Raw genomic sequence first — 14,221 nt, forward strand, 5'->3', positions numbered from 1 at the left:
GCAAAGACGCGACCAGGCAACCCATAATTTAATACACAACAGAGCAAGCTTCCCTATCAGATTTGCGTAGTTCGTTTCGTTGTTCCCATTTGTATTCTTAGTTCTGAATATATTCATGATTTAGGCTCTTTCTCTTTTAGTGAATCGTCCATCTTTCTTTTTCTCTCTTCCCACTTGATAACCCCTCTCTCCCTCTGTCCCTCCCCACAGCGCTACCTGTGTTTCACTGAGGCTACGGAGGTGAAACCCCCAGAGGACCTGCAGGACCTGGGGGTGAGGTTCCTGCAGCCCTTCGTCAACCTGCTGTCCAAGGCCACTTACTGGTGGATGAACACCTTCATCACGGCAGCCCACCGCCGCCCCATCGACCTCAAGGTCATCGGCAAGCTGCCCATCGCCATGCGAGCCCTCACCAACTATCTGAAGCTCCGCAAGGCTTTCGAGAGTCAGAGGGTAAAGGGAGTGAGTGAGTGAGTGAGTGAGATGGCAGCCAGTGGGCTGTAAGTTTCCGTAAAAACAATGGTCAAAAAAGATTACAGTAATAGTATTGGATACCGTAAAATACGGTATGGTAACATATATTTTTTTACGGCTCAAATAAGCAAAGAGAAATGACAGTTCATCATTACTTTAAGACATGAAGGTCAGTCAATGCGCAACATTTCAAGAACTTTAAACGTTTCTTCAAGTGCAGTCGCAAAAACCATCAAGCTCTATGATGAAACTGGCTCTCATGAGGACTGCCATAAGGAAGACCCAGAGTTACCTCTGCTGCAGAGGATAAGTTCATTAGAGTTATCAGCCTCAGAAATTGCAGCCCAAATAAATGCTTCAGAGTTCAAGTAACAGACACATCTCAACATCAACTGTTCAGAGGAGACTGTGTGAATCAGGCCTTCATGTTAGAATTTCTGCAAAGAAACCACTACGAAAGGACACCAATAAGAAGAAGAGACTTGCTTGAGTCAAGAAACACGAGCAATGGACATTAGACCAGTGGAAATTTGTCCTTTGGTCTGATGAGTCCAAATTTTGAGATTTCTGGTTCCAACCGCCGTGTCTTTGTGAGACGCAGAGTAGGTGAACGGATGATCTCCGCATTTGTGGTTCCCACCGTGAAGCATGGAGGAGGAGGTGTGATGGTGTGGGGGTACTTTGCTGGTGACACTGTCAGTGATTTAGTTTGATTTCAAGGCATGGCTACCACAGCATTATGCAGCGATACGCCATCCCATCTGGTTTGGGCTTAGTGGGACTATCATTTGTTTTTCAACAGGACAATGCCCAACACACCTCCAGGCTGTGTAGGGTCTATTTGACTAAGAAGGAGAGTGATGGAGTGCTGCATCAGATGACCTGGTTTCCACAGTCACCCGACCTCAACCCAATTGAGATGGTTTGGGATGAGTTGGACTACAGAGTGAAGGAAAAGCAGTCATCAAGTGCTCAGCATATGTGGGAACTCCTTCAAGACTGGTGGAAAAGCATTCCAGATGAAGCTGTTTGAGAGAATACCAAGAGTGTGCAAAGTTGTCATCAAGGCAAAGTGTGGCTACTTTGAGAAATCTAAAATATATTTTTATTTGTTTAATACTTTTTCTGGTTACTACATTATTCCATATGTGTTATTTCATAGTTATGTCTTCACTATTATTCTACAATGTAGAAAATAGTAAAAAATTAAGAAAAACCCTTGAATAAGTTGGTGTGTCTAAACTTTTGACTTTTACTCTAAGTATTCAGACCCTTTGCTATGAGACCCGAAATTGAGCTCAGGTGCATACTGTTTCCATTGATCATCCTTGAGATGTTTCTCCAACTTGATTGGAGTCCACCTGTGGTAAATTCAATTGATTGGACATGATTTGGAAAAGCACACACCTGTCTATATAAGGTCCCACAGTTGACAGTGCACGTCAGCACAAACCAATTTCAATAGAATGTTCATGATGTCACTGCAACAACTGTGGATAGACGTAGCTGGTCAATTCGCTCTGGCTATCTACTCCGATTTCAGAGCTCTCTCGTCTGGGTGTGCCAGAGTGCAGATTAACTGACGAATTTGCGAACGCTCAACACCCGTTGAATATGGCCGGTGTCAGTAAATGTTGTCAAAAAAGTGTAATTAAATTGTTGCCAGCAGCACAGTTGCTGTCACCAACGCTCTGCAACTGTGCTTAACCAGCTCTGCTAGGGCGAGTAAAATGGTCAGAGTGAGCTGTTCTCTCATTTGTGTCTGGAAGTAGCTAGCCAATGTTAGCCAGTTAGCTTGGGTGCTTGTCTGCTGTTGTTAGTTCAGAAGGCTCAGATCAACCCTACTCCTCGGCCAGAGAGTCCAGTGTGACCTCTGAACGCTCCGAGAGCGAAACGCTCTCAATTTACGAACTGACAATCTGACAATGCTCTGAGTTTACGAACACCCAAAGCGCACTCTGGCACTCCAGAACACACCCGTAGTATAAACCAGCCTTTAGTCTTGACATCTTTGGTTGTTTAGTATATAGCCTCGCATGTGAATCCTTAAAGAGATGAGTGGGGCTAAAGCTTAATTGAGCCGGTCGGTGAGAAATGAGCAAACATTTCTAAAAATCTGTTTTTGCTTTGTCATTATGGGGTATTGTGTGTGTATATTGATGAGGGGAAAAAATAATATAATCAATTTTAGAATAAGGCTGTACTATAACAAAATGTGGAAAACATCAAGGGGTGCCTTTGGAACATGGACTTTTTCCCCCCACATTTTGTTGTGCTACAGCCTAAATTTACAAATAGATTAAATGTAGATTTTTTTTGTCACTGGCCTACACACAATACCCCATAATGTCAAAGTGGAATTATGTTTTTTGACATTTTTACAAATTAATAAAAAATGGAAAGCTGAAATGTCTTGAGTCAAGTATTCAACCCCTTTGTTATGGCAAGCCTAAATATGTTTAGGAGTAAATATGTGCCTAACTAGTCACATAATACGTTGCGTGGACTCTGTGCAATAATTGTGTTTTAACTTGATTTGTTAATGACTACCTCATCTCTGTACCCCACACACACAATTATCTGTAGTCGAGCAGTGAATTTTGAACACAGATTCAACCACAAAGACCAGGGAGGTTTTCCAATGCCTTGCAAAGAAGGACACCTACTGGTAGATGGGTAAAAATAAAAGCAGACATTGAATGGTACCCGCAAAACACCAGTCTCAACGTCAACAGTGAAGAGGTGACTCCGGGATGCTGGCTTTTCTAGGCAGAGTTACTCTGTCCAGTGTCTGTGTTCTTTTGCCCATCTTTTCTTTTCATTGGCCAGTCTGAGATATGGCCAGCATCCTGGAGTTTCCTCTTCACTGTTGACGTTGAGACTGGTGTTTTGCGGGTACTATTTAATGAAGCTGCCAGTTGAGGACTTGAGGTTGTCTGTTTTTCAAACTAGACACTCTAATGTACTTGTCCTCTTGCTCAGTTGTGCACCGGGGCCTCCCACTCCTCTTTCTATTCTGGTTAGAGCCAGTTTGCGCTGTTCTGTGAAGGGAGTAGTACACAGCGTTGTACCAGATCTTCAGTTTCTTGGTAATTTCTTGCATAGAATAGCCTTCATTTCTCAGAAGAAGAATAGACTGACAAGTTTCAGAAGAAAGGTCTTTGTTTCTGGCCATTTTGAGCCTGTAATCGAACCCATAAATGCTGATTCTCCAGATACTCAACTAGTCTAAAGAAGGCCAGTTTTATTGCTTCTTTAATCAGATTTCAGTTTTCAGCTGTGCTAACATAATTGCAAAAGGGTTTTCTAATGATCCGTTTTTTTAAATGATAAACTTGGATTAGCTAACACAACGTGCCATTGGAACACAGGAGTGATGGTTGCTGATAATGGGCCTCAGTACGCCTATGTAGATATTCCATAAAAAATCTGCTGTTTCCAGCTACAATAGTCATTTACAACATTAACAATGTATACACTGTATTTCTGATCAATTTGATGTTATTTTAATGGACAAAACAATAGCTTTTCTTTCAAAAACAAGGACATTTCTAAGTGACCCCAAACTTTTGAACAGTAGTGTATATATTTGATTTGCTGTAATATGAAAATACATTACCTAGCAGCCAACCTGCTTGCACCAATCCCATGTAATTACAGTAAAATACTGTAAAATGCAAACCCCACCTCCCCTCAATGAATTGAATTAATTAATTAATTACAATTACAGTAGAATTTATTTTTACAGTATTATACAGTAAATGTTACAGTAATGTACTGTTTGTCATTGCTCGGATATTACAGTAACTACTGGCAGCCAGTTACCTGTTAGTTACCGTAAAACAACTGTACCAAATATTACAATGCATCTTTTTTTTTACAGTGCAGGGATTAGCTTGGATGTTCCACACAGTGACAAATAAAGACAGTATTAAGTGTTTATATAAGAACAGATTGCACAGTATGTTTTGGTTGATATGGATCTTTCTTTTGAAGCATGACATATTCTGTTTGGATTGCATTTTGTTAGCTTGCGTCAATGCAGCTTTCCCAGTTGGATTGTTTAAATAAAATGTCAACAGGGTTTTACTTGTTCTCTAAACAATTCAACTCTGTTCTCCAATGGCCTGTGGTGATTTGACTACATGCATCCGTAAAACTGAAAATCCAAATAGATGATTGTCTTCTCTAGTTAACACTGAACAGATATATCCCGCCACACACTCACACACATCCAACGTTCCGGTTCCCTTACTGTGTGTTACTGTCCAGTTTCACAGGAAATAAGATCATGTAACATCCCAAGCCATTTCTGGTAACTCTGCAGGCTAAATAATGTTATTTTGCTTATATGTTGATTTGAAACAACCGGAATATGTGAAACGTGAGACTTTAATCATCACACAGAGTAGCAGAGGGACAAACCCAGTCACCACACACACAGACACACACACACACACTCTTCCCACTTTCTTCCCATGAAATGTCGAGTTCTTTCACCCTGTGAGGGGTCAAAAAGTCGCAGTGTTCACAGTAGAATGATAATGACCTTGCTCCTCTTAATCTTTTAGTCTTCTTTTCCCCTCCTTCATCTCTCTAATCCTTCTCTCCTCCTGGAAGGAAGTGTGGTGTGGATTCACAAGCAGCCGAAACTGTCTCATTGACCTCAGAGTCCAGTGTGCACTGGAAAACCCTGACCCTGTTGTGACCTTTGATCCTTGACCCCTGTCCCCTGCCACGTGTTGTCTCACTGAAAGAACCACGTCTGACCAATTCTCTCGTTATCTCTCTCAGAACCATCTTCTTGACCCTAACCAGTCAGGCTTCAAGGCGACTGAGACCGCTCTTATCTGTGTCACAGAGGTTCTCCGCTCTGCCACAGCTGACTCTCACCCCTTTGTTCTCATCCTCCTAGATCTATCTGCTGCCTTTGACGCTGTGAACCATCAGGTCCTCCTCTCCACACTCCTGGATTGCATCCTACCTGGCAAGTCGCTCCTACCAGATGGCGTGGAGAGAATCTGTCTGCACCATGTGCTCTTCCTACTGGTGTCCCGCAGGGCTCTGTTCTAGGCCCTCCTCTTTTCTCTTTTCACACAAAGTCGCTCGATCCTGTCGTATCCAAACATGGTTTCTGCTATCATTGCTATGCGGATGACACTCAACTACTCTTCTTATTACCCCCTTCTGACGCCCAGGTGGTGACACGCATCTCTGCATGGCTGTCGGACATCTCCACTTGGATGTTGACCCACCACCTCAACCTCGACAAAACGGAGCTGCTTTTCCTCCCGGAAAGGGCCTGCCCGCTTCAAGACCTCTCCATCATGGTTAACAACCCCACATTGTCCCTCTTCCAGAGTTCAAAAACCTTGGTGTGACCCTGGACAACACCCTGTCGTTCTCTGCAAACATCAGTGACTCACTCCTGCAGGTTCATGCTCTACAACATCCGTAGAGGACGATCTTTCCTCACACAAGATACGGCGCAGGTCCTAATCCAGGCTCTTGTAATCTCCCGTCTAGACTACTGCAACACTCTGTTGGCTGGGCTCCCCGCTTGTGCCATCATACACATGCAGTTTATCCAGAATGCCGCAGCCCGCCTGGTGTTCAAACTTCCCAAGTTCTCCCATGTCACCCTGCTACTCTGCACCTTCTTACCTTCAGGTTATGCTCAAACCCTACACCCCATCCTGAGTCCTACACTCCACCACCTCTGGTCTCACCACCTCTGGTCTCTTACTTTGTTGATGGAAAATGTATTTTATACGATTGTGATGTGTTGTCTCACCTAGCTATCTTAAGATGAATGCACTACTTGTAAGTCGCTCTGGGGTGGGTTGAAACAAGTGCAGGGTTAAATCAAGAATATGGGTATTTACAGTACAGCACTAGGGTATGAACAGAACATCTGTTCGTTGCTGTCAAACTAGAAACCATATGCATAAATACATATTTGGATTTGGCTGAGATGGGGCCCAAGAGAAAATATACATAGGGTCTGATTATGACAGTTAGTGTGTAGTGACAAATCCTAAATGAGCTAGAACACATGAATGGCTTGGGACGTGACGTGCACATTTGTATCCACGAAACAGGAAAGTCACACACACACACCAAGGTCATTTTCGGAAGTCGGAAGAACCAAATGTGGTTTATTTGTTTATTTATGCATCTGCCCCTGTGCTCTCTGCATCAAAAAGGCTGACCAGAGGCTGCCTCCAAGCCAGGACCTTCACCCCCTAGAGAGGAGTGGGAAAACCAGGACACACCCACTTGCACATGCGCACACACAGACCGAGAGGCTGTGGCTTGTTTACTACTCTAGCCAGAGTAGCCAGACGCTCTCTCTGATCATCACAAACTCTAAATGTGTAAACATCACACAACGCGTTGTCAGCGGCAGGGGTATAACTGCAATAAATAGTTTAACATACAAAATGTTTGGCCTCTGAATATTTATCCTTCATACAGTATACATGGAGGGTTTAAACCTTTGTTCAAAATATTGAGATCAGACAAACATTTTGACTGCACACAAGTGCCTGAATGCTGGTGATCTGAGCTAATCTCTTCTGTGAGGTCACAGTACGCTAGGATTAAAACTGAACTCATGAGATGGCAGAACTGGGAGGACATCATTACTAGGGAACCACTGAGATGAGAAGCACGAGAACTACGCTCTTCTCCTTCCCTCATTAAACACTGAATCCCAAGATGCAACAGAAACAGCGAGCCAGCAGAGGTTCCATGCTTGTCCTAATTCTGTAGGGTTTTTGTGTGTGGCTGGTGCACTGCTCCTGATCAAATTGGGTATGCATTTGTTTTTTTCCCCCGGCCAATTACTTTTTCATGTCATGTTAACAGCCTTTTGATGTGTGACCTAGTTTTTTCTGTTGGGAGACATTTTTTAGAAAGAACTGACCGTGAGAGCCGCTGCAATACAGCAGAAATGTATTCCGATTCCTTAATAGGAACGTAGATAGCACTTTACATGAATCTTGCACAGCAAATTCTCCAGTGTTAAATCAACACTGACAGTGTTCAATTCAACACTGGTCCGGTGTCAATATGGGTCCACACATTTCAGTATTAAATCAACACACTGCTTAGTGTAAAGCCTTATTTGTATATTTCACAGGGTGCATTGCCTTTCTGATGAATTGTAGTTACCACCCGTGATTGTGTTTGTTAGTGACAGGGAAATGGTTGTTGCAGTCATTTTTCATTGTCCTGTTGCCTTCACCAAGTGAGATTATAAGCAAATCCATTATGATTTAAATTGTATTCTTCAACACAATACAATTAGTTAATAAAACCTTATTTTGAGGGCCTAGTTTTACCCTAGTACAGTGCCCTCAACCTCATTGTTTTCAGGCCTGCAAGTCACATTATGATGGCTTGCAAAGTGAAGTGCAATTCCTATTGGAATCCAGCCAGAGTGGGGATATCCAACGTTTGGCATTTGTATTCACCCACAACCTGCATTCAGAATGACTTCTGGATTGGGTAGAAGAAGGTATGAAACTACCTAAACCATCTAAACAAGGAACAACCATTTCAGTAACGAGTGCAATAAATCCAAGTAACCAATTTGGATAAAAATGCTATTTATATTTGAGTAGCACAAGATGAATAAAAATAATAGATATTGAAACAAACAGTTAGAACAATGAACCTGCAAATGGATCACGCTGTGAAATATAACAATGGGCGTGGTTTTGGTAACACTGGTTATTAACACCAACACAGTATGTGTTAATTTAACAATTACACAGTTAATTTAACACCTGAATCAACACAAATGTTAGACTGAAAAATCAACTCTAGTTTAACACTGGCCAATTTGCTATGTGATTTTTCACTTTTTTACCTGATATACTGTAATCATGATGTTCTTCCTCTTGCAGAGGCCTCTGGGCTCCATGCCGCAGGACCCTAAGTGGATCTGGAGGGCCCTATGCCAGGCGTTTGGACGTCCCCTCATCATCAGCATCACCTTTCGCTTCCTGGCTGACCTGCTGGGCTTCGCTGGGCCTCTCTGTATCTCTGGCATCGTCCACCACATCAGCAAGGAGAATCGCACCATACAGCCCCCGGTGAGAATATATTATTAATTATTTTATATATATATTATTATTTTTTGTACACATGGCAGCTAAAAGCTGTATTTTGTATACATCAAGAAATGTAAGAAAACAAAGTAAATCAATCAATGTTAGCTAATCAAGAAAGTTCGGAAGTCAGATGGATGGGTCAGAGGTAGCTACAGATTCTAATACCAGATAATGTGATTCATCTGCCCAAAATCTGACCATTATACTGGTAGTTACAGGTGTGGCTATACAAAATGTTGCCAGAGATTTTTCAACTAACCTGATATTGGCGATACCTCGATTTGTGGAAACAGGAGTCTCATAAAATGTCAGTGTCCAGTTGCAGGGGGTCTGTTTGAATTAAGAAAATGTTTTGGTCCGTGAAAGTAATCAAACAATGTGTGTATTTTTCTAATCTTCTCTCATTGATTGAGACAGGTGCCACCCCAAAGTGCCGCATGTCATGATGTCACCTGTCACGATCAATGAGAGAAGACGGCGTACACATTGTTAGATTACTTTATGGACCCCAAAAAGTATTTATTTTAATAATGGAGCATTTTCTAAATTCAAACAGACCCCCTGCAATGGGACACCGACATTTTATGAGGACAAAAATAGTATTGGAAATATCAGGTTAGTTGAAAAATCTCTGGCAATGTTTTGTATATCCGCACTTGTAACTACCAGTGTAATGGTCAAATTTGGGGGTTTAAATAACATTATCTGGTGTTAAAATCTGTAGGTAGGTCAGAAGGAGGGAGCATCTCCGTCACAGCCAGAGATGGGAAAAATATCCACCAAAATGTACAGTATCTTGTAACAAATACAAGATACTCTAAAAACCAATGTATCAAACTACAATACTAACTACTTTTGCAAAGTATTGTATTTACCTTAAATACAGGTATTTTGACATTTCAAAATACAAAATACAGTTGCAAGTACACGCCTTCATTATAACAACATTCTCTGTAACGGTAACAAACAAAAAACTAGTTTTACTTGCTATGACTGTGATATGTGGTTGTTTATCTACCTTGGTTGAGTCACTCTGAATAAGCTAAATGACCTAAATGTAACAATTACAAAAAACAATAGTTATTATTATTAGCTTTGTTTCGGGGGCAGAGCACATTACAATAATACCAAGTGTTAATTTTTACATTTATATTTTGGTCATTTAGCAAACATTCTTATCACACCATTGTGCCATCAGACTTCTGATTACCAATGCAGGCTGAAAGTGAGACACAAAATTGATGGTCAGGAGGAGGAGGAGGGAGCATCTCAGTCAGCCAAATGTATCTTGTAGTAAATACAATACACTCAGAAGACCAATGTATCAAACTTAAATACTTTAGCAAATTATTGTATTTACATAAAATACAGATATTTTGACATTACTAAATACAATACAAGTACACGCCTTCACTACAAAATAACGGTAACAAAAATATGTTACGACTAATACCAATGCAGGGTGAAAGGGGGACACAAAATTGTGAACCGCTATAAAAAATGTTATTTTGAAAATACAAATTAGAGGTTTCAAAAGTATCTTGTTCCAAAATGCATTGGATTGTGGTTCAGGCTGGTGAAATACAAATGATAACATACTCAAAAGTAATTGAAATACGTATTTAAAATACATGTGACAGAAATTCTGCCCATCTCTGGTCACAGCTAGGGAGTTAGATACAGACAGCCCACACGTATACTCAGAGATGGGCAGTATTTATGTTACGTGTATTTGAAATATGTATTTTAATTACTTCTGAGTGTTTCGTAATTTCAATTACACTGGGCTGAACTACACTACAATGTATTTTGTATTTTCAAAATACAAAATACTTTTCTATTCCATTTTTTATAGCGGTTCACATTTTGTGGCCCCCCCTTTGTGGCCCCCCCCACACAGGGTGTGTTGGTATCAGAAGTCTGATAGCACTATGGGTGTGATAAAAACGTCTGCTAAATTAACTAAATATAAATGTATATTTAAAAATGAACAATTGTAAAGCATGCTGAGTATTATGCTTGTGAGCTCCACCCAGTATATTCAGTTTCACATATAATTTTACATTTTGGTCATTTACTTGCACAACTAAGGCAGTTAAACAACAACATATCACGGTCATAGTAAGTAAAACCTTTTTGTAACCGTTACTGAGAATGTTGTTGTTGTTTGTGCCGGCTACTTGTTTTGTTTGTGCCGGCTACATGTATTTTAATTAACTACATTACAAAATAAGTATTTTGTTGTTTATTTTGATACATTTATCTTTATGGTATTGTCTATCTATATTTTGTCATTTTTGCCCATCCCTGCAAACACGGATGGGCAAAGACACACATACAGTTGAAGTCGGAAGTTAAATACACCTTACCCAAATACATTTAAACTCAGTTTTTCACAATTCCTGACATTTATCCCCAGTAAAAATCCCCTGTCTTAGGTCAGTTAGGATCACCACTTTATTTTAAGAATGTGAAATGTCAGAATAATAGTAGAGATAATGATTTATTCCCAGTGGGTCAGAAGTTTACATACACTCAATTAGTATTTGGTAGCATTGCCTTTAAATTGTTTAACTTGGGTCAAATGTTTCGGGTAGCCTTCCACAAGCTTCCCACAATAAGTTGGGTGAATTTTGGACCATTCCTCCTGACAGAGCTGGTGTAACTGAGTTAGGTTTGTAGGCCTCCTTGCTCGCACACGCTTTTTCAGTTCTGCCCACAAATTTTCTATGGGATTGAGGTCAGGGCTTTGTGATGGCCACTCCAATACCTTGACTTTGTTGTCCTTAAGCCATTTTGCCACAACTTTGGAAGTATGCTTGGGGTCATTGTAATTTTCCTGCCTCATGATGCCATCTATTTTGTGAAGTGCACCAGTCCCTCCTGCAGCAAAGCACCCCCACAATATGATGCTGCCACCCCCGTGCTTCACGGTTGGGATGGTGTTCTTCGGCTTGCAAGCCTCCCCCTTTTTCCTCCAAACATAACGATGGTCATTATGACCAAACGGTTCTATTTTTGTTTCATCAGACCAGAGGACATTTCTCCAAAAAGTACGATCTTTGTCCCCATGTGCAGTTGCAAACCGTAGTCTGGCATTTTTATGGCGGCTTTGGAGCAGTGGTTTCTTCCTTGCTGAGCGGCCTTTCAGGTTATGTCGATATAGGACTCGTTTTACTGTGGATATAGATACTTTTGTACCTGTTTCCTCCAGCATCTTCACAAGGTCCTTTGCTGTTGTTCTGGGATGTATTTGCACTTTTCGCACCAAAGTACGTTCATCTCTAGGAGACAGAACCCGTCTCCTTCCTGAGCGGTATGACGGCTGTGTGGTCCCATGGTGTTTATACTTGCATACTATTGTTTGTACAGATGAACATGGTACCTTCAGGCATTTGGAAATTGCTCCCAAGGATGAACCAGACTTGTGTAGGTCTACAGTTTTCTTTGAGGTCTTGGCTGATTTCTTTTGATTTTCCCATGATGTCAAGCAAAGAGGCACTGAGTTTGAAGGCAGGCCTTGAAATATATCCACAGGTACACCTCCAATTGACTCAAATTATGTCAATTAGTCTATCAGAAGCGTCTAAAGCCATGCCATAATTTTCTGGAATTTTCCAAGCTGTTTAAAGGAACAGTCAACTTAGTGCATGTAAACTTCTGACCCACTGGAATTGTGATACAGTGAATTATAAGTGAAATAATCTTGTCTGTAAACAATTGTCGAAAAATTACTTGTCAGGCTCAAAGTAGATGTCATAACCGACTTGCCAAAAATATAGTTTGTTAACAAGAAATTTGTGGAGTCGTTGAAAAACGAGTTTTAATGACTTCAACTGTAGGTGCATGCACGCACACACACACACATACACACACACACACACACACTTGATCTCCCGTTTTTTAAAAGGTCAGGTCCTCCAAAAGCACACACTTATCCTCAAAGGTGAACTCCTCATTTTAATTAAGTATTTATGAGGCTAATGACTGGCGACCTCACCGTGCTGCTTTCTGTCTGTCTGTCGGTCCGTCTCAAACTCTCATATTCCACTCAGAGCAGACAGGACATGGACGCATCTGTCAGATCTCCTCTCCTGCTGTAATAATAGAACCTCCGTTTGTTGTTTGAAAGTCACATAGTTGCGTAATGGAATATTTCTGATTTGGCTCAGTAACAGTAGAAATGTTCTGTGGCTACTTGTAGAAAGCTTAAGGTAAATGCCTTCTTCCGAAGAGAAGGTACGTTATGATTCTGTCAGAGGTTACGAAACTGAATATCTGAAAAAGGAGCTGATTTGGAAACAGTGGGGTGGACCTGTTGTCTGTAGACACTCATAGAAGGCAAACAGCATTCTTTTCTGGCTCTGTCTCCATCTTGACATTGTGTTTGGGCCGAGGGTAGACTGAAATAGTCGCCCCTGGAAGAGATTAAAGTGCTGTCGAGCTAAAAATGATGCCACGAGACTGTAGGCTGACAAGAAAAAGAGGTGTGGTCAACTTTTGAATAATGCAATGGCTTGGAACTTCTCAGTAACTTGTTGTGAATCCCTGCAATGGAGCGTCCCGATGTCCAGAGAGAAATGGAAAGCTGGAACTTGAAGGGCAGTGTACTCAAACAAAGTATTCATTTGCATTCATTTGACATACATTTAGAACTGGAGTCGACTGTATACCATTAAAGATTGTGAAATGTCTCTGTGTGAGTGTGTGAAAGAGAGCGGGGGAGACGGGGAAGAGGGAGAGTGTGAGAGAGAGACTTGCCAAATGATATCTAAGCTAGAATGACGTATTACCTGTCCTAGTTTTAATGGCTCCTTAGAGATATGAGAAATAAGATATCTTTCTCACCTGAGACCCTTGACTGCATAATCCAAGGCTAGGGACAGCACCTGAAGGATGACTTCTGTCATTGATTGAACTTCCTTAAAATAGTGGATTTGATACAGTACGACCCCAACCTTGGTGTGATTCACTGGGAGAACTGAATGACTCTAAAGACATCCATCATCATTACAGTACAGCCAGAAAGAGAGTGTGCCAAGAATAGCTGGCATGATCAAGAGTGTTAGATAAGAAAGATACAGCGGATTACTTTTAAGTATATTGTTCATTGATCATCTTAAGGAATGTCTGGGAGTTATTTTTCTCAACGGGGTAGTAATGAATGTAATTTCCTTATAGAAAATCAAACCATTTTCCCCTCTGATGTACATATTCTCTTTGAGAGATTTTGAACTAGTCATGACAGTCAGTCAGACTCGCCGTATGTGTTTTCTTTGACCCGTTGCCCTCCCTGCAGGCAGCTCCTGTCTATGTGAGTAGGATATTGACTGGGGGTACTGACTGACTGGGTCAATGTCTGTGTCTCTCGCTGTGCTTTCAGATAAAGCTGCTGGGGGTCTACTTTATCTCCTCTCAAGAGTTCTTGGCGAATGCATACGTGCTGGCCGTGCTGCTGTTCTTTGCCCTGATCCTGCAGAGAACCTTCCTCCAGGCCTCGTATTATGTGGCCATCGAGACGGGCATCAACTTACGAGGGGCTATACAGGTACTGTACTGTAGGCCTATATACAATAGGGACCACATCGCAAAAAGGATCTCTGCAAACTTTCACATGCATCCCACGT

General features: G+C 41.4%; 1 protein-coding gene across 1 annotated transcript in view; it reads left to right on the plus strand.

Moving 5' to 3' along the window:
• Nucleotides 1-14,221, plus strand: part of abcc8 (ATP-binding cassette, sub-family C (CFTR/MRP), member 8) — a 109,943-nt gene that overhangs the window by 19,972 nt on the left and 75,750 nt on the right. Inside the window, exons 5-7 of the mRNA XM_039018049.1 lie at nt 211-453; nt 8,388-8,576; nt 13,978-14,142. Coding sequence (XP_038873977.1) covers nt 211-453; nt 8,388-8,576; nt 13,978-14,142 — 597 coding nt within the window. The remainder of the gene's footprint in view (nt 1-210; nt 454-8,387; nt 8,577-13,977; nt 14,143-14,221) is intronic.

This window comes from Salvelinus namaycush, chromosome 21, assembly GCF_016432855.1.
Source record: "Salvelinus namaycush isolate Seneca chromosome 21, SaNama_1.0, whole genome shotgun sequence".
Lineage (NCBI taxonomy): Eukaryota > Metazoa > Chordata > Actinopteri > Salmoniformes > Salmonidae > Salvelinus > Salvelinus namaycush.